This window comes from Syngnathus typhle, linkage group LG1 (genome assembly GCF_033458585.1).
Source record: "Syngnathus typhle isolate RoL2023-S1 ecotype Sweden linkage group LG1, RoL_Styp_1.0, whole genome shotgun sequence".
In the NCBI taxonomy this organism is placed as follows: domain Eukaryota; kingdom Metazoa; phylum Chordata; class Actinopteri; order Syngnathiformes; family Syngnathidae; genus Syngnathus; species Syngnathus typhle.
Window position 1 is genome coordinate 22,740,308 of NC_083738.1, and position 19,902 is coordinate 22,760,209.

Consider the following 19,902-nt stretch of genomic DNA (forward strand, 5'->3'; position numbering starts at 1 on the left):
CACCGCCAACAAGAAGCGTGTAGCTTTTCACGATTAGGCAAAGACCACGTCACTCGACTTTCATGTGACTTAACATTTGAAGTATTCCACGGGCGCCAACGACGCTTGCGACACTGACACGCAGCCCACCACTTCAAGTCAACGCGCGTGACGTCATTGCGGAAGGCAAACTAAACGTCGCATTATTTCTGACTGCAAATTACCACAATCGCATACGCACATCATCATCTCATCTCAAACTATGCTCACGTATTTGTCAACATTTATCAACACCATGAATCGTAAATAAAAAAAAAATAAAAATAAAAAATCATTTGTTCCTAATGGACAAATCAACATGGAAGACGACTTGTTTACCTTTAAAATAAACAAAAATGCAGTATCCATCGGTCCGTTGCACATCAAGTCCAATCATCACAACTAAAACAAATATTTATATAACTTGAGCCTTTTAAATTCAAAACTAAAATTGATCTTTTAATGCAATACTTATGTTTTTACAGGAATTTTATTTTCTAAAGTGCAATTCATCACATTCAAACAGCAATTTTGTGATACTAAACTTTTTTCTCATCTAGTGTAGCAGACTACGTTTGGATGCACCAGTTTCAATCAGCACAACCAAATAATGCGATTTGATTTGCATTTGACTTGACAACAGTCAAAATGATTCCATCATCCACAATTAAAGTTGGTTTTTCCTACCATTTGCGATTCTTCAGAAGTAGCCGTCGGAAAATTATTTTAGTTTTCTGATCGAGCTCCATTCAAACATTTCATGGGGTCCCACGTGTTTTTTGTCTACCTGCTGCACACCTAATTCAAATGAGCAGGATTGTTACCGGGTCCACCCTGTGGTTTACTAAACCGTTCAGTGAATTTATCATGAACTAAGCAACAAACAAACAAAAAAAATCTAACGTCGCATTTCAGCCGCTATATTGGCCCAGACATGTGAAAGCTACCATTTTCCACAACTCATGCTCAGTAACTACACACTGACTTGTGCCAACGATCAAGTTAGTCACTCTTTCATCTCAGACAAGGAATGTCAACCGGTGGTCCGCCGCCCTCTAGTGGTCCGTGGTGGTATTGCAGATGGTCCGCTCAATTGAAAATAATATCGATTTCAATAATCTTTTTTTGGGAACAATACCATAGCCGTGTAAGATTTCAATATTGCAATCCTGACATTCATGTATCACCGTCAACATGTTTTATCATAAAAGATTACCATCAAATACAAACATCAGTCAAGAAATCAGACATCAGTGTCAAGTTTTATTTGCAGTTTTTTAATCTTCTTTTTTGAACATGACACATCTTTGAGCGAGCGGTCGCCGACATTGTTCAAAATGATGTTGATAAAAGGTCGTTAATAGAATAATTAGTAGGACATATTTCAATAAATAGAATATATGTATATGTATATATATATATATACAGATACAGCAGAAACGCTACATTCTTTTTTTCAAATTGCTTCACAGTTTTTTTTGTTGTGTGCAAGCAAAAAAAAGCAAACCATCCGCCAATATCTCGTCATCTTCATATTCATGCAAAATATTCTTGGTCAGATTTTGCGAAATCAAAGTAATTTGCGCCACTTCTATTTTTTTTTTTTGTACTTCATGTGGAACAAGGGGGTAATCCTTGTTCTGCTCGGATGGAGCACGCCAGCGCCGGCTGGCAAAAGCAAACAGGTCGCACAAAAACGTGCCATCGCAGAAGCTGGAAAAGCTCGAAAAGTCAAAGAAAGGAAAAGAGAAGAGTAAGGCCATTCCGACATGTGCAAAAAGAATCAGCAAGAATCCAGAATCAATTGTCTCAGCCATCTGTCAAATGCAACAAATCAAACATGCGACTTGAAAAGACAACCCCCCAAAAATAGAAGACCCCCCCCTCCCCCCAAGCATAATACTCTTTATAACTGTGACGTGAGAACGTGATCTCACACCAGCAGGCTTTGAAGCAGCGCTCCTTTGTAAGCACAAAACTGTTTACAGGTCAGAGGTCGGAGTGAGCAAAACACAACACGACCCTTCCAGCATTTACATCAATAACCATCTTAAAATATTTCATGTTTGTTTTTTCCCCTCAAATGGGTTGTATTAAAATGTATTCCTCGCATTTTTTAATTTACCCATTTCATTACATAATTTAATTGATGCAAATTTAATATATTATAAATATTAAAATTTAAACTATCAAAAATAAATAATTTTACATAAATACCAAAAGAAAAAAACCCAAATGCATATTTTATTAAGCTGGTTCATATTTTTTATTTTATATCTTATTCCTAACAAAAACCATGAACCAAATATATATATATTTAATAATCTTGAAATAAAAAAATCAAACAAATCAAAACAAATATCTACATAAATTATCAAAATAAATGTTTTACTCAGATGTCGCACTAATTTGTCAGTTTGTTTCAGATAAAAACCAAAATACAAAAAATTATATAAATGCAAAAAAGTATAAGCTCATTTATAAAATAACCACTTAATACATTTATCAATTTATGTATATTTTATACAATACATGTACATTTATATAATCAATTAAAACAAAACGACTGTAATAGGTAATATTTCTAATATATTTTATATACCAATAAAGATGAGAATTCATTATTTTATTTATTTTCTTTGCCATCACGAAAAGTTTTCCCACCCCGTTCATAGGTCCTCATGTTGTTTGTTTTCCTTTGCATGCCCTCAAATAACTAGCCAGCTAGCTAGTTTCCCCAGCTAGCTAGTTAGCAACAGTAGCTATGGCACTAACTGACATAATAAAAACGTAAATTCAACCTCATCAAAAAGGATAGCAAGGTAGCATGGTTTGTTAGCATGAAAACAAGCAGCAGGAATAGTGATGCTGAAAAATAAAACAAAACAAACAACCCAACCAACCTACATTTTCAACACTATTTTCAAATTGCAAAGACGTAATAGTTTGCCTTGTCGGAAGCACTAGAGAGCTGTGTACCATAGAAAAAATAAAATAAAAGAAACATTTACACCTGGTGTAGTGTTTGCTGCTACAGGATGCTAACTTTCTAGTGAGTCAACAATGGCGTTTGAATGGCACAAAAAGCCTAGCAGCTAGTTGTTGTAAAAATCTGTTTGTCAATTTGTATGTTACAAAAAGCAGCTGATGACGAAGCTAAGCTAGCTGTTAGTCAACAAGCACTAGCATGTGTTTCATAGTTGTTAAACGTTTTTTACTCTTTCACCAACAAATTGGATGAAAAATCTGGGATTTTCCCAAACTACCTGACATTAATTTGTCAGTAGCAGGTGGACCAAGAAATGTTTGAACAGAAGATACGATGCTGATAGATAATATCAATCAGCGTAAGCCTGAATTACGAACAACACAAAACCCAAAGAATGGTCTATATGCTGAAAATAGCTAATGCTGATGAGGCTAGCACAGAGGCCCGGTGAAAAACCCAGTTTGTTAGCCAATTTAGCATGAGCATTTATGCTGCTAGTTTCAAATGTCTTTGCTTTTTTTCCATTCTTTCCAGAAAAATCTCACACAATTAAATCTAAATCTTTGATTTGTAAATCTTTGAGTTGACAACATTTTTGCACAAGTTGCTGCTGGTTTGGACTATGATGGACACACATCTGCCAGAAGGAAAAAAAAAAAAGGCAAAACGTGAAAGTGTGACGTTTTGTCGGCGACTTCTGTTGTAGAAATTCTTCTTTGTCAAAATAAAATTATTCGAGGACTCGCTTGGTGTCACATGACAGATAATCAGTGGATGATTGGCAGGCGATGGCGACATCATTTGCATACGGAGCGCTTTGCATAGAGAAGCCAAGTGAGGATCAAGTTCAGGAAGCACAAATCAAACCAGTCAGTTTGGCACATCCATCCTCCTGTCTCCCACAAAACTAAAAAAACAAGCCTTGTACTAGAAAAATAAAGTTATAATAAAACAAAATAATGACAATAATTTTATACATACAAAAATAAAAACCTCCTGAAAAAAATGGCTGAAAACAAGAATAAGATAAAAGAAAAAATATAATCTATATTAAAAATACAAAAAGAAAGAAGGAATAATCAAAATTTTAACAGTGACAAAATATATAAGAAACAAATCTGTTCAGTGTTTCAAAACAAAAGATTAATAAGCACAGGTTCCTGTGGGCGTCTTAATGTAATTTTTGTCATCACTGCTGGGGGTGAAGAGATTAGCGCGCTAGCATTAACATCAAATCAAAAAGTTCATAAATATTCTGGTCATGTCCCAACAAAGAGGCGGAGCTTGAGTTTGTGACGCTATTATGGAGGTGACTCCGCCCAAATGGCTTGGTGGGCGTGGCCTCTTTAGCTCACTAAATGTTTCTTTCTTTTTTTTGACTCCGCTTGTCATGCAGCCATTCATTTCCTGTCTGGAGGAAGAGGAGAAAAGGGAGGATGAAGAATGCAGAGAGGGACAGTGTATCATGTAAGAATCTGAAGCGGGGCAAGAAGAGGAGGATAAGATGGAGTAAGAAATGGAGAAGAGAAAGGTGTGGAGGTGTTGATGAAGATGGTAGGAGGAAGAGGAAATGGAGATGAGAAAATGAGAAAGAAGTTCAAGATGAGGAACAATGAAAAGGAGCAAAAGATGAGGATGAGAGAGAGGAGGAAGATTATGATAAAGAGTAGGGAAGACGATAGGATGAGGACGCTGGAGGGGGAGCGCGGTGCTTGCGATTTTGCCTTTATTGTTTGTGTATGTCTTCGCTGCGAATGATCTTGTAGGTGATCCAGTAGAAGATGTTGAAGATGAGGAAAACGAGAGGGAAGGCCACCCGCGACACTGTGTCGATGCGTTTGGCGCGGCCGATGAAAAGTTTTTTCATTTCCTCGATACTCTTCTCGGGGGCCGCGCCCACCGCGTGCCCCGCCCCTGCCGCCGGGGCATTGTTGTTGTTGCCCTTAATGGCCGTCATGCCGTCCTTCTGCAGGCATGTCGGGCCCACGCCGTAACCCGAACTCGGGAAGCTGAAGCGACCGTCGCCGCCGTCGTCCTCCTGCAAGCACACCGCAAATTGCCAAACGCAGACACGTGTGTTCTCCACCTTGGGCAGTGGAGGCTTTTGTGTATGCCAACAATCCTCAAAACTACCAACTTGACCTTTTGGGATTAAGGCTCAAAAGTGTAAACTTTCTGTCCTCACATCACAAAACGCATTTTCAACCACAGGTGCGAGAATGATAATCAACCGACCAACAAAAGCATCTCGTGAATCAGCCGTCCCACCCTGCTCGTCTCCCCCAAACCATCACTCTCATTTAAATCACAACAAACAACATGTACGCATGAACACACGCTCTACTTGTGTGTGTGTGTGTGTGTGTATATCAGGTAGCACACTCCATTTTTAGCCTTCGTGTCCCAATTCTGTCCTTGACTTCAGGCAACACCATGTATTATGCTTTTTTAGCACGCGGGCACACACACACGCGCGCGCACGCACGCACGCAAGCACGCATACACGCAAGCACACACACACACACACACGACCGATGACCTCAGTGCGCCCTTGAGCTAAACTATGACAGATGTTGGCCGGTCTCGCTGCCAGGATCAATGGGAGACAAAAAAAACTGGAGACAAAACGAGGAAGATGAGAAAGAGGAGGAGTAAGAGGAAGACAAGGAAGGAGAAGAAGAGGAAAGAGCAAAAAAGAAGAGGAGGAAGAAAAGTAGTCATAGGGTGCTTGATGATATTCTAAGCAACTTCCAAGAAACAGCAACAGGAAGAACAACTGGAGAGAACAGCAAATGGAGGGAAAACAAGACCAGAACACGAACAGGAAGTGGAAGATGAAGAGAACAGGGTATAGAGGAAAAAAAGGAAATAACAAGAGGTAGACTCAAGAACAAGGAATGAAAAGACAGAGCAAAACAGGGAGGTGATTAAAAGGACAGCAAGCGAAATTGACAAGGAAGTGCAACTACGTCTTTTTGGCTCGCTCCATCCTTTTTTTCTTTCGTTCCTGGAAGTTAAGCGTCATTCTCACAACCAATTAAAGAGCTGGCCTGCTTTGCGGCGGGCGCGCTCATCAATCAAGCCTTCTATCGAGTCACACGTTGCCGAGTGGCGTCCCTCATGTTTTCGTGCTTGCCCCCACCAAGATTCGCTGAGATCGATAGTGACGCAAGCTATCCAGCCGCTGCCACTGCTATTGCCAGGCTAATTGGCTCCGCCCCTTAATTGCAGCTGACAACGTCACGATGTCTCCTTATTGATTGGTGCCCAATCATCTTCGCTTGAAATGCTAATCAGCACAGAGTATGCCAAAATGACAACTAATACCATCACATTTGACTTTCAGCTGGACAAAAACCTACGTTCCTCTCAATCTCAGTTTTTGGTTGCTTTTCTCTGTATGCTAACATGCTATTAGCGCTATTAACATTGGTCTAATTTGAGACCTTTCCTACTGACAAGCAGAATTGATTTTTTTTTGTCAAGTTTTTTTTTTTTTTTTTTAGTCAATTGACAAAATGAGGAAATGACCTTCATGTGCCGTCGCCGCCGGCGGAAGCGAAGGAGTTCTTTGTGCTGGCGAGCGATGAAGTTGACGGCAGCGTACTCCAGCAGCGCCGAAAAGACGAAGAGCAGACACACGGCCATCCAGATGTCGATGGCCTTCACGTACGACACCTGGGGGCAAAGACGGCCAACGACAGCAAAGGAAAACATAAGTGGAAACATTTGAAACGTGACGTTCATTTTCAGAGCATCATTTTTGGGTTCAAAGTAAAATGATTTTTTACTCCCTGTGTGTACTCCTAGAGCCTTTTTTTGTGGGTCAACTCATAATAGACATGTCTAAAAAATTTCTCACCGACCGAAAGAAATTTCAGGGACCAAATTTTCAAAACATCTGTCAAACTCTAGATTTTGTGGATTCAAAATGTTGATTCATTATGACTACAAATAACAACAAAGAAGAATAAAATGACACACTTACATTTCTAGTGAATATTACAGATAAGCGTTGTCATGTTTGTGTTCACAGTAAGCTAACTGCGTTAACAGTGCTAACATCTTTGCCTGTGCACTTCCTTTGCGAATCTCACCTTCATCATGACGTGCAGCGACTGGATGTGCAAAAGCGTGTGTCTGTGTGAGAGCTACACTCAGGTGTGTGTTTGTGTGTATGTGCATGCGCATTTGTGTGTGTGCGCGTAAGCTCAGCTGTGCTGTGTGATCATTATTGTGACAGCTGAACTGCAGCGGAATCACGGTTCACTTGTTCAATTTTTAGAGCGCATGAAGCACCTAATGTTGAAAAACCATGTGTGTGAGTGTATACGCACGCGTCTGTGAGTGAATGTGTGTTGGGGATTACAGCTTCCCTGGACATAATTATACAATCCTATACTGGGTCACGCAAGCTATGACTGTTTTCTTTCTTTAATCTGAAAATCCCCCACGGAAAAACATTTAGTTGCCTTTTTTTAAACTGCTTTTTTTTCTTGATATGTGAAAACTGGCTGTGCATTCACTCATCTATTCTATATTAACATATATATTATCATAGCTTTAATGACTGTCACAAAATTCACTCTATGGTTTACCAAAAGAAAAAAATCACTAAAATCAGTAATACTTAGCAAAAATATGGTATTTTAAGGTGGGAGAAAACCAGCAAAAAAAACATACAGTAATAACAAAGAGAATTTTACATTTTATTTTTTGTCACATTGCTTCTATTGTTTTCTTTGAGTGTACCTGTCTTGGCCACCAGGGGGTAGTATATAACAGACAGCCCAACAGTCGTTCTTCGCAGAGGACGAAGAAGATACGATTGTGAGTAATTATATTGTTTGTCTCCATGTGTGTTGCACGGTTTGTGGTAAATCTTGGAGGACATAAGAAGAAATTGAGCTTCAGTGTGAACGTAGTTTCAGTCACTCACTCGCGAAAAAGCTATGGTATGTTTTTTCCCCCGACACACAAGTTGTCATGTAGTGTTAGTTGGACAGTAAACATGAGCTGAGATCAACACCTTGAAAGCTTTCTTGTGAACACTTGTACACTATCTGCCAAACTGTTGCTTGCTGTGAAGCGAGTTGAGTCACTGCCGCCAGTGGCAGACGGCTGCAGAAAGCCTGCGTGATCATCGAGGACCCCTGCCCCGCAAATATACTTTGTTCTCACTCAATTTGAGGCTGACCTTGGGCAGGGAGGCTCTGGATCCCGAGCTCTGCGTGGTCATAGTGAGCACGGTAGTGATACCCAGGCCCACCCGGGCGGGGGCGGCGTCCATGTTGATCCAGAAGGACACCCAGGACAGGATGACGATGAGCAGGGACGGGATGTACATCTGGATCAGGTAGTAACCCATCTGACGCTCAAGGTGGAAGCGGGCTTCGATGCACGTGAACTTGCCTGAACGACGGCAAAGCAGCAACATTGGGAAAAAGAACACAAAATCCAAAGCTACTGACGGGACATCATCGGGTGGGTCAATTTTACTTCACTGCACCAAAAACGACCATTTATTCACATTGGTTCGGTTTGTTTCCTTTTGGTGTCAAAGTCATCTACCAACACTGAACCTGAACACATAAACGGACATGGAGCAGATGAGGATGAAGATGAAGAGTGGAAAAGACCATGGTTGAAGGAGGCAAAAAAGTGAACATTTGAGGAGACATCTGTGCTGACTGAAGCAGTTGACAGTGTAGAAAGCCGCCATGTTTGTCATCAACATGCAAGAAGCAAAACGCAATGACAAACGGCGGCTGACGCCACACTAGAAATTGCTCATGGCGCATAGAGAACAATTTTCGTTTTGGCGACCTGTCTATTCTTTTTGCAGTTGACTGAAATGTCCTCAAAAAATCCCGGTGAAGTGATTCGAGTGATGACGTTAACAGGCTAGCAAAAAGATGCGTGAGAATTTCATATTAAACACTTAGGTAATGATGAAAAACATTTTTTTCTATGAGTTCCCCTTGAAGGACAGGGCACAAAATGGCCACCTCCAAATTGCCAATCTTGGCTTGCGCGCCAACAAACACAACAACGCGCCACGTTAAGATGGCCAACCAGCCATTTAATCAGCACTATCAATATCTGCAACAACCTTCATATGCCTCAAATATCAACCAAAGAGCAAGAGGAGGAGGAAGAGGGAGCTGCGGCTGGATTTATGTGCCTGATACACTTGAGAGCTTTTAAGCTACGTCCATATTTTCCATCCCAGGACAAGACTGAAATGATTCATCCGTGTGTGTGCCTGTGTGTGAGCTTTAATCAATACAGTCCAGTGGACTGGAGAACAATATAGTACGGCATGGTATCTAATATATAGGCGAGAATAAAGTGTGAAATGTGATGAGCTTTTCCACGTTGGCCTGATTCTCTTGGAATTAACCATAATATTCAAAGACCAACAAATCCAAACTAGTTTTCAAGATATTTACGGATATTTCTTTACCAGAAATCTTTTCTGTATTTTCCTGAGTTGTTTTTTATTCTTGCGTGCTTCTTGCTTTATGTGGCTGAAAGCATATTTTTAGTCCTCCATTTTAGTTTGTTTCTTCTCTAATGAGATCCCTGCCTGTTCTAATGGTTTACTGCTGTTCGCTAAAGATAAATTCACTTGTGAATGTGTTGAAAGTAAAATGCTGTTCCGTAGCGCTTGCGTTCAAATCTATATGTATATATATCTTTTTAATGAGCGATTTTTTTATGCCAAGATATTGTAAGGAAGTTGTGGCCAAAGGTGCCGAAAACGAATTGCGAGATCCAGTGGGGCGTTCCCTGTTGTTCTCCTTGTTGTGGTTGTTATTGCTTCTGCGGCGGCGGTGTGCGGGGCAGGCGAGTTGTGCAATGCAGCAGGCGGTGAGTTAATTAGTATTTCAAGAGGCTTTTTGTCGCCCACTCTTTGTGTTGCCGGGCGGAATCTCTTTCCTCGCAGTCATACCGCAGCTAATAAATCCCTGCCCATACACAAAGAAAAAACAACAACAACAACAACGCACCTTCACTTGGGCTTTATTCCCTATTGGGAGCCAGCCAGCAAAACACACACACACACACACACAAAATCACGCACATGCATATTGAGAGAGATGGATGGACCTGAGAAGTGAAGTAAAAGGCAATGTGCCTCCTCCCTGACACAAACACGAGATGGAGCAGCAAGCCCCTCGACGACGAGCGCATGACAATCAAGGAAGAGTGAGGAAGAACACGGAAGAACAAAAGAGAAGGATGACTACAAAGCTTATATTGGTTCAGTGGAGGTATCAGTGACTGTGTTGAAGGTTTTCAACTTGGTTATAAAGGGACCACCTTTATAACCAAGAAGCAACTCGGGGCCCCGTGCTTTGGCGGAATATTGTTTTATTTTGCACCAAAGGAGGCTCGACCTATACATCCTATCTGTTTATTTTGGGAATGTCAGCTACATTTGAGATCATTTGGATGGTAATATAATTCACAAAATTAGCTGGAAACTAAACCAAGTCTAAATAATAAATCCATTTTATTTTCAAATATATGAATTATTTTCCATTTCCAATTTCACGGACCACCTGGAACACCATCACAAATCACTAGAGGGCCGCGGACAATCCCTGCACTAGTGGTTGTGTAGTCCAGTCAAAGCAGAAGGGACTTTGTTGTAGGCAGTTTGTCCAATAGTGGGTAGTGGTAGTGACTGTTGAATTTGCTGTCTTGTAGTGGTAGAAGGGATTGCGCTAAGTAGATTGTTGTCTAGTAGTGGGTGCGTTATTAGTTGTGATGCTAGTGACTGTGGAGAAGGGAGAATGTTGACCAGTAGAGGCAGTAGTGACTGTATTGAAAGGGAAATTGCTTTCCATCAATGGCAAAAATGAATGAAAATGGTAGATTGTTGTCAAGTAATGGTAGAGGTAATGGCCGAGGTAGATTTCTACCCACTGGAGTGTTTTGTAGTGGTGGAGTTGCTGAATTGTGTTTTGCTGACTCACCAGTGTTGTAGTGTTTGGTGCAGTATCTGAGGTCTTTTTCCTCCTTGAGGATAAACTGAGGCAGCGTCAGGCCGTCCGCCACCTGCACGGCCCCTTTCTCGTCCCACTCGAAGATCAGGTCGTTCATCGTATAGCCAACTGAAATGAAACACACATTAGCTTAGCATCATTTGTGAGGATTGATCACATTCGGCGACTCGTAGCTTCTCTGTGTAGCGTCGATAGCATCACTTGTCTAAGTTTGCGTGTTCTGCTCTTTTCTCTTCCTTACTGAAATGCAAAGATGCAAAGGTAACGGGAAGGAAGCGGGACAAAGGATGAGGTCGCTATGGTTACTGAGTGACATCACAACGTCTCTGCGATGTTGGCGTCGGGCCGAGAGCGCGTCCGCTGGCCCGCTGCGCCGCTCCTGCTTCCTAGTCACCTCACGTCTGCGCACACTCATTTACTGTATACCACGTGTGTCACTCTGTCCACTCGTGTACACGTTAAATATGCGCGTGTGTGTTCGAATAAATAATTTACACCTGAATGTCTTCTACTGTGTGTGGGCGTGCGCATGTACATTTTAATCGTGGAAATGTGTGTTCATACAACAAATATGCACAAACTATGTGTGTGTGTGTGTGTACTCACAGCTTTCCAGCTGCATGATGCACGTTTGCACATCCATCGGAAAGTTTTTCAGATCCATTGGACAGGCCAGCACCAGTGTTATTCTGCGACACAGACACAAACAGTTGCCACTGAGAAGATTCGGTTGAACTCAATCAGCTGAGTAAGTGGTTGGGACAATAATAAGTTGTGTAAATAAGGGACAGCTCAGCGCGCTCGCGGTTAGCATGTCCGCCTCCCACTTGAGAAGCTCCAAGTTCCAACGTGAGTGAAAGGGCGGAGTGGTGATGCTGCGCTTCAGCTGCGCCTGTAATGCGGTTTTTCCATGGCGAGAGGCAATAAAATCAGGCTCATGAAAAGCGAGCGTCGTAAAACGCCTTTGCTGCTCAAAGCTCGACAACTGAAGCAGCACGAGGACAACAGTTTGGATGTCTCAGTAGATGATTCACATCATCCGCTAACAAAACAATACTGAAAGCATCTCAAAAAAAAAGGAAGAGATTTTTTTTTTTCTCCCCAAACCATCGAAATCTTCCATTGCAATATTACGGCCAAACATACGACTAAATGCCATGCGATCAAAAAGTTTTTTTTTTTTAATCTAGAAAAACAAATTTAGATTTTTTTTAAAATTGCAATTTGAGCCATAAAACCTTCACAAAAGAAACTTTTGGAATGGCAACAGTCAGCATGCACATACAAAATGATAAAATTTTAGGGACCGGCTCTTGGACCCCCCCCCCCCCACACACACACACACACCCTCAGTTTACAAAGGCAAAGAAGAAGCCAAGCGCGGTTTAATCCCACTTGTAAACGGAGCTCGATTATGCCGCTTGTCATTTGAAGGACTCTCGTACTGTAGCTCCTCCTTCTCCTCCTGCCGGTGGACACCATGATGGACGCCGCACGCCAGCGGAATACTAAAAAGCTCTGTAGATTACCAGCGAGGCGCGGAGAGGCAAGGTGATAAAATGGAGGGAGAGAAGGAGGAGGAGGTGGGACGGAGGCAGCTATAACTCCAGCAGCCTTGAATTGGACGTCGGCGAGAAGCCATGAAAAGAAAAGCGGCTAGTCACGCTCTGACGCATTAATACATGTTCTGCAGGAACGGCGTCAAGGTCTCGTCCACGCCGTAAACGGGAAGCCATCAAGTATGGCCTCAAAGTGTCTGAAAAGTCTTCCCTCCGAGTTTAATAACATTCCCACACTTCCCGACAAAAGACAAAAAACACAATTTTCTAACTTAAAGTTGACTCATTTTTAACAAGCCATTTCCTTTATCCATCCATCCAGCCGGAGGTGGAATCAAACCCACATCCTCCGAACTGCGAAGCGGACGTGCTAACCAGTGCACCCCATACTGTTTAGTCTTCAAAATTAAATTTGGTAGCGACCACCCACACACAAAGTTTGGATGTCACTTTAAATACCAAAATTATACCTTGAAGCCTAACTCGCCTTCTTTTCAGGCAGGACCTTTTCAGCGGCAACCAAATTGTTGCTCAGTTTGAGGCCTTAATTTTCCAGGCGACTATCTTCAAATGACCCTCTGAAAATGTCCACACCAAACCAAAATGGTACACTTCAAGTGTTTTTATACCGACATGGCTTTTTTTTGTGGGTCTACTTATGATCGATAATTCTACCCAAATTTATATTGCTAAATCAAACTAGCATTGAGGGCAAAATTCCTTCATTTGTGTTAATAGCCAGAAATTAGAATAACCCGGCTACCTCAGATGAAAATGGCAGACTTCCTTTGTCTGTTCACTTCAGGCATGATGTTTTTGTGAGTCTACTTATGTTGTCAGCCAAAGTTGATGTTTCTATTTAAAACTGAATTTCTAAACGTATTTCTAGTATCAAAGATGATTGGAAATGACCAAGTTATACCACTGAATCCAAAATGGCAGCTTTTTCGGTACGGCTTTTTGAGATTTTTTTTTGTGGCTCAACTCATGATTAACCAGCCTACCGTATTTCACGTTGAAACGTTAAATTGATTTGGGGAGCTGAATTTCTGAAACACTTCCATCAAGTACAATTGCTTTGACTTTTGAGATTTACACAAAAAAAAGCTGACAAATGTAACCCATAGATCACCGTATGCTGTAGAGCACATTTCCGTTCTTGGAGATGCGCAGCAGCTTGTTATCGGTGGTGATCTCGTGGAAGTTGGCCCCTTTCTCATTGGCAAAAAACAAATCGGGCTTCCAAATGGAATCCAACATGGACGGGTCCAAATCCAGAGAGTCGTCCGGGTACTCGCTGTAGGCCAGACGGGGGTCGTTCCACTGCTGCCTCAAGAAGATATTCACTCTGTAGTCCTGTCGACACACAACACACATGAGCCGCTTCTCGCAAATGGTAACACAAGCCATGCGGCTGTATAAATGCGCTAATAAGAATTCAAGCGGCGCTCTTAGCAGTGTTGCGTTCAAATCCGACAAGAGGAGAAAGCATGAGCACACACAAACAAACATACACACTTGCTGTCACGGGATCTCCTAAATGGATTTACCGGCGGGACAAAAGATGCTAAATCCGATTATTTACGTACTTTGTTGTTTTTCTTTCTAATCTGGCACGGATTAGCGACCAGTCACTGTTCACTTGCCTCGCTCTTTCGTACGCTCGAGCACGCACAGCGCTGCGCTAGAGATGCTCATTCACTAAGTTCTAAAAAGACTATTTCAGCAGCACATACATTAATTTATCTTTACAACTGATATAATAAAAATATATAAATAATATATATTTTATTAATTAAAATAATTGATTAATTTGTGGGTTCATTGATGTGGGGGGGAAAAAAAAGAATAAAAAACAGTCACCACAACAAAAGTGACTGTGAGCACAGCAAGCGACTCACTTTCCACCCTGTCATGTCGTTAAAATCTTTCAACATTTCTATTTCATTTTTGACAAGTGAGGGTGTTTTTTTTTTGTTGTTGTTTTTTTACAAATGAGTGACCAGCCTAAAGTATGGAAAATGGCTTTGGGTGCCCCCGTGAGTGGTTGAACAAACATGCCAAACAAGGGCTCTCCTGAAAAATAATGATTTTGGAGCTATGAGAATTTGTTCTAAGGCTCCATAAAATTGCGTTGTATGAAAAAGTTACTTAAACCGTATCCATGTTTGGTGTATATAAGGAAAAAGACATCTTGATAAAACAAGTGACACATTTATGTCTATAGTTTAATGAAGAAAGATTGTTCTATGGATTGATTCATCAAATGGACTAGAGGTGCCTATTTTGTACATAAAAAAAAAGGATTACTTGTTTTCTTTTTTTTTTTGTGCTCAAACAGAGCGACTTTCTTACCATGGTGGTCTCAGCGATGGAGCCAAAGCTGTTGATGAAGATGTTGCAGGTGACGTTGACGGGAGGACCTGTGGAGGAGGATGAGGAGATCACGACATACATCAAACCACAGAAACATTTCATATTTTACATTCAAGGACATCAACAAATTTATTTCAATTTAATAAATAGGTTGATAAACCAATTTTGTCCCACGCTGATTCAAATCTGAATCATCACATGGCTCAACTGAGACACAGAAAGACGAGCTGTTCCTCTTCTTAACAAACGGACTTTTCCGAGCACACAAGCGACAAAGGCTTCCAATCAAAACATTGAGGGAGCAACTCACGAGTGCAGCCATATTATGGTCAGAATGACCGCTTCTCCGTTGTGGCTTCACCAGTTCGTTCATTTGACCATATAGTTTTCCTACGACCATAATATGAGGCCCGAGCCATGCTCAAAATGGCTGCTTCAAACCAAATGGCTTACTTCCACTCCAATTATAATCTTTGAAAACTTTTCATGCGCCCAGTTTTGATCGTCGATTTTGTGCAGTCATTTTAATATTTCATTTTTACCGGAAAAACTGTTATATCCCAAGTCGAAACATGAGCTTTATGTCCACTATACACACACACACACACAAGCGTGCACACACACACGCACGCACACAAAACGAGGTCAATGAAAGTGTTTTATCGCCCTTGCGGCACCACTGTCAGTCGCCATCTTGCTGAAATATTAACACAGATGAAAAATCCATGTCATGTGACCTGTGAGGACACCAGCGTCCATAAATTTGTTTCAAAGTCAAACTTCCTCCAACAGAAACATCTCTCTGCTCTGCATGTGTGTGTATGTGCGACAGGCAATGATTGGTGGTGCTGTTTTACATTTCAAGTGCAAATATTAACGAGTCCACTTACAATGTAATTATCGCGCACGTGTGTGTGTGTGTGTGTGTATTATGCGCCTGTACAAACATGGCAGCAAACCAGCGGCGGGGTCTTGCGCCGCCATGTTGACTTCAACCTCTAAACAACACCGCACTTGTTTGTTGGACTTTTATTATTTATGGGATTTATTTGCCTTCAGGTCACAGCGGACTTTTGGCAAACACCAACACAAGCATGTACACACAAACACCAACGCACGCACGCTCACACACTGGGTCGGGCGCTGTAATATCCTGCTGCAAGTCGGTGTCTAATTCCACAGGCGGGCCGAAGGAAGGAGTCTGGATTACTTTGATGGCCAATTACTCTCCCTGTCAGCGTGTGCGCATCCCTGCAGGCACTTTCCCTGTGAGTGCGTGTGTGCATGCTGGTGTGTGTGTGTGTGTGTGTGAGGGAGAGAGAGCAGGACAATGGTGGTCCATTTAAAGGGGAAGGATGGTAGAAGAGAGACAAAAGTGTGGCAAGCTGTGATTGGGCCGTGGATGGCGTGACTCAAGGTCGGCGAGCTGGCGATAAAAAACTGCCTTTGTCGTTACGGTCGGGGACGTAAACACAAGAAAGAAGAAAAAGTAGATGACCAGCACATATAGAAATGAAAGGACAAGATAGCGCGGTTATGAAACGCAGACAGAACCTATAAAGCTTTTTCAGAATCCAGAACGTACCACTATGACCCTGATAAAACCCAATAGAACAAACAATTGTTTGTTTCACCTCAAGATGTCCTGTTTAACCCAGGTACAACATGCAGAACCCAAAACCAAGAGATCCAAAAGCTCTTTAGAATCCTCATACAACCTCCAGTTCTACATAAACCAGATTGAACCTTGGTAGATTCCACTGCAGACGGTGTTAGCTAAATAGAAGAATCCAGATAGTACAACTCATTAAATCCAGAGAAAAATAAACATAACCAAAATAGATCTGAAGAACTACGCGATACCAATCGAAAATGTTGATCACTAAAACACAAATAGAACCTGTATGACCTGGATAGAACATACAGAATTTTTACATTCCAGATGGAACGTGTAGTTTTATGAAAGCGAATGGGACCCACAGAAAACACATGGAACCAACATAACCTAGTTGGACAGAACCTTAGGACAACTTGATTTACTAAGCAAACAAATTGAGTCATGGGAACAATTTAACTCATAAGTCAAGCTACCGCTGAATTTCATTTTAGCCACCAACGTACAACAAATTAAGAGCAAAGATGCAGCGCCTGCGGATGTTTCAGAGGACGTGAACAAACAAACAAAAGAAACAAACAAACCCAAAAACTTTAAGTTGAGCTTGTTAAAGCAAGAAACCAAGGTCTGAATTTGTGACTTAATGAGGATTCTGCTGCTTCATTAAATATTCATGGTACTGGTGTGCTGGAGAGTTTACCTTTATTAAGCTAATACCCGTATTTACTGCACAAGCCAACAGCTCTCAGGCTGAGAGAAAATAAAAGAATCCAAAACTCCATCAGGCATCATAAAAACTTGAAAGCCTGCCTCATTTTCGGTCCTGCTTCTAGAAACTTCTTCATCAAGTTGCTGAATCCTCACAAGAACGCAGTAAAGATGCTCTTTGTCGCCGCTAATCAATTAAAAAAAGTAAAAAGATTCTTTTTCTTCCTGGGGGACTTAATGAAGTCACATTTGTGACGCTGACATGTGAAGAACGCAATTGCCGTGTGGCGCATTTTATTGTTGCGGTTGATTCGACGTGACAGCAAACACTTCATGCTGCTTTATTCCTTCGCACTTTGTCACACCGCAACACTCATAGATGCTAATGTTGTGATACACTCAGTCAATCGAGAGTAGTAAAGACGCAGTCTGAAAAAAAGGTTTGTGCAGTCAGTCAGTTTCGAGCGCTTTGTAATTTCATGCTACTTACATCATATAAGCGGTACTAACCCTTGTGGAACTCCACAAAATATTCCGTCGAATCTTAATCATGTGATGCCGTCATTCTCTAAGTTACTGTAGTGTGAGCATGGCACTGATCCTTGTGGTACTCCAAAGACCAGAAAGTTTATCCCGTCTTATCTTGAGTTTTTCTCAATCCAAAAGTATGATGATCAAAAAACAAGATTTTTGTGACACTAGTTGGACCTGGTCTCAACCCCAGAGACTTTTCCAGTAGCTTCGCCACCCTCAATACCGGCAGACAGAAACATTTCTAGAATTACTAATTATTTTGACAAGCGTATCTGATGACTTTGACGAGAGCGTGGAGTTCCATGTGCCCAAAAACATAAACCACAAGTATTCACAGTCGGAATGCTTACGAAATGAAACGACAATGTCAAGTGTCCCGGTGGGATCGGTCCTCAAGATGACAAAACCAAACGGTCAAATATTTGAGTTCAACGCAACACGTATTCTGACAATATTGCCCCTGCAATCAGGCCCAGTTTCAATTTCGAGCTTCGGCAAGCGCCGTTAGCCATGCAGTCAGTGCACACAAAAGAAAAGTGGTTTTGGGCGTACGTCTCTTTTTTTTTTTTAGTTGAAAAAAAGTTGTTTGGATAAGACTTGGCTCTCTTTCTTTGTTGACAGTTAACAGAAGCACCTTTGTTTGAGTCCACATTCTCACAATATGATGGCCGATTTGGATTTTTTGTTAAATCTCGTTGTTGACATCACAAACAAACAAATACAACAATAACAAAATGCATCCGGCGAGTGATACGCATGCTCTCAAAACACGACATCATGTGACACAGAGTATTTAGGGATGAAAATAAAATCGAAGCCAAGTCTTTTATTTTTGAATGAAATCATTCAACTTCAGTTTCTTATGGCCTTCCATCTTCTGTCCGCTTTCGGCGTCTGTTTATCCAAACAATTGTGACATTTGCTGCCTTCTGATGAAGTAGTAGAGGTCCGATACATGAAAAATTGTTTTTTCCATTTTTCTTTTAATGAGAGTCAGGGATGATTACGAGCGGCGTGCTTCTTCCCGACTTCCTGTTTGAAGACGAAGCTTGAGGCTTTTTGTTTTTTCTCATTCTGCTGTCAATCAGATTCTGTCGCTTCACTTCCTTCACTGCCACTCCACGCCGCCGCCCGCTTAACTTCATTAGTATGAGACGTGTGTGTGTGTGTGTGTTTATGCAGTTGTGAGTCAACACATTAAGCCGCAGATAAACAAAGCACAGAATGAGGAAAGATGGCCACGGTGGCCTTCTTAGCTTAATGAAGTGTCCACTTTACAAGGGCGAGTAGTTTGAAAATCGGAAATCTACCGGGAGAGTTTGGCAGCAAAAAACTCACTTCCTGTCGCCGCACGACAAATTGGACCTTGTAGCGGTCCCAACGTACGTTTTTGATGTGTCAAAATAGCGCCGCTATGGGAGGTGTGTGTCCCACAGCTGCTTGCGCTGCTTTTTAACATTTTTGTCATAGCGATTTGTTTTGGCAGCTTGCAATAGTTTCAAAGCGGGTCTGTGACACCCAAAGGAGAAAAGTGGAAGCGTTTTGCGCCATGTTGTCAGCCTGTGATGAACGCTTGTGTGAGTGTGTTTGAATGTGTCTGTTAAAATATTTGCATGAGTGTGTGTGTGTGTTTTTTTTAAGGAAGTGTGTTGATTACGTGCTGTTATCTTAGTTTTGCGTGGACAGATATTTTACATCTGATGAATGTACGTGTTTGAATTCATTTGTGTGTGTGTGTGTGTGTGTGTATAACCTAATGAATTGCATTGACACTTTGCTCAAAGCAGTTTTGTGCAGACAGACATTTTATCTCCCGTGTGCATGTGTGCAATTTAATAAAGTGTGTTGATGCTGTGCTGTTAGCTTGATGCTTTGAATCATCTTGACAGGAAAGAAGATGCATCACGGCAGCTGAGTGCGCACACGCTCACTTTGCACACGCATCCAGGTTGAGTCACAGTCACGGTTTATATTGAAATGTCATATGAAGGAAGGTAAGGCAATGTGTGTTTTTGCCGAGGGCGCGCTGTTGTAAACATGTCATCAGCCTGAGAGCAGAGCAAAGCAGGAACGCCATTGATAATCCTG

The 19,902-nt window shown here is 41.6% G+C and overlaps 1 protein-coding gene across 2 annotated transcripts in view; it reads right to left on the reverse strand.

Moving 5' to 3' along the window:
• Nucleotides 1–2,515: 2,515 nt before the first annotated feature.
• glra1 (glycine receptor, alpha 1) overlaps nucleotides 2,516–19,902 on the reverse strand; it is a 31,245-nt gene continuing 13,858 nt past the window's right edge. For both annotated transcript variants that reach the window (XM_061290019.1, XM_061290011.1), the window contains 7 exons: nucleotides 14,937–15,004; nucleotides 13,714–13,937; nucleotides 11,629–11,711; nucleotides 10,993–11,130; nucleotides 8,205–8,419; nucleotides 6,539–6,685; nucleotides 2,516–5,045 (listed from right to left, as the gene is read on the reverse strand). In XM_061290019.1, coding sequence (XP_061146003.1) covers nucleotides 4,734–5,045; nucleotides 6,539–6,685; nucleotides 8,205–8,419; nucleotides 10,993–11,130; nucleotides 11,629–11,711; nucleotides 13,714–13,937; nucleotides 14,937–15,004 — 1,187 coding nt within the window. In that variant the 3' untranslated portion in view covers nucleotides 2,516–4,733. The remainder of the gene's footprint in view (nucleotides 5,046–6,538; nucleotides 6,686–8,204; nucleotides 8,420–10,992; nucleotides 11,131–11,628; nucleotides 11,712–13,713; nucleotides 13,938–14,936; nucleotides 15,005–19,902) is intronic.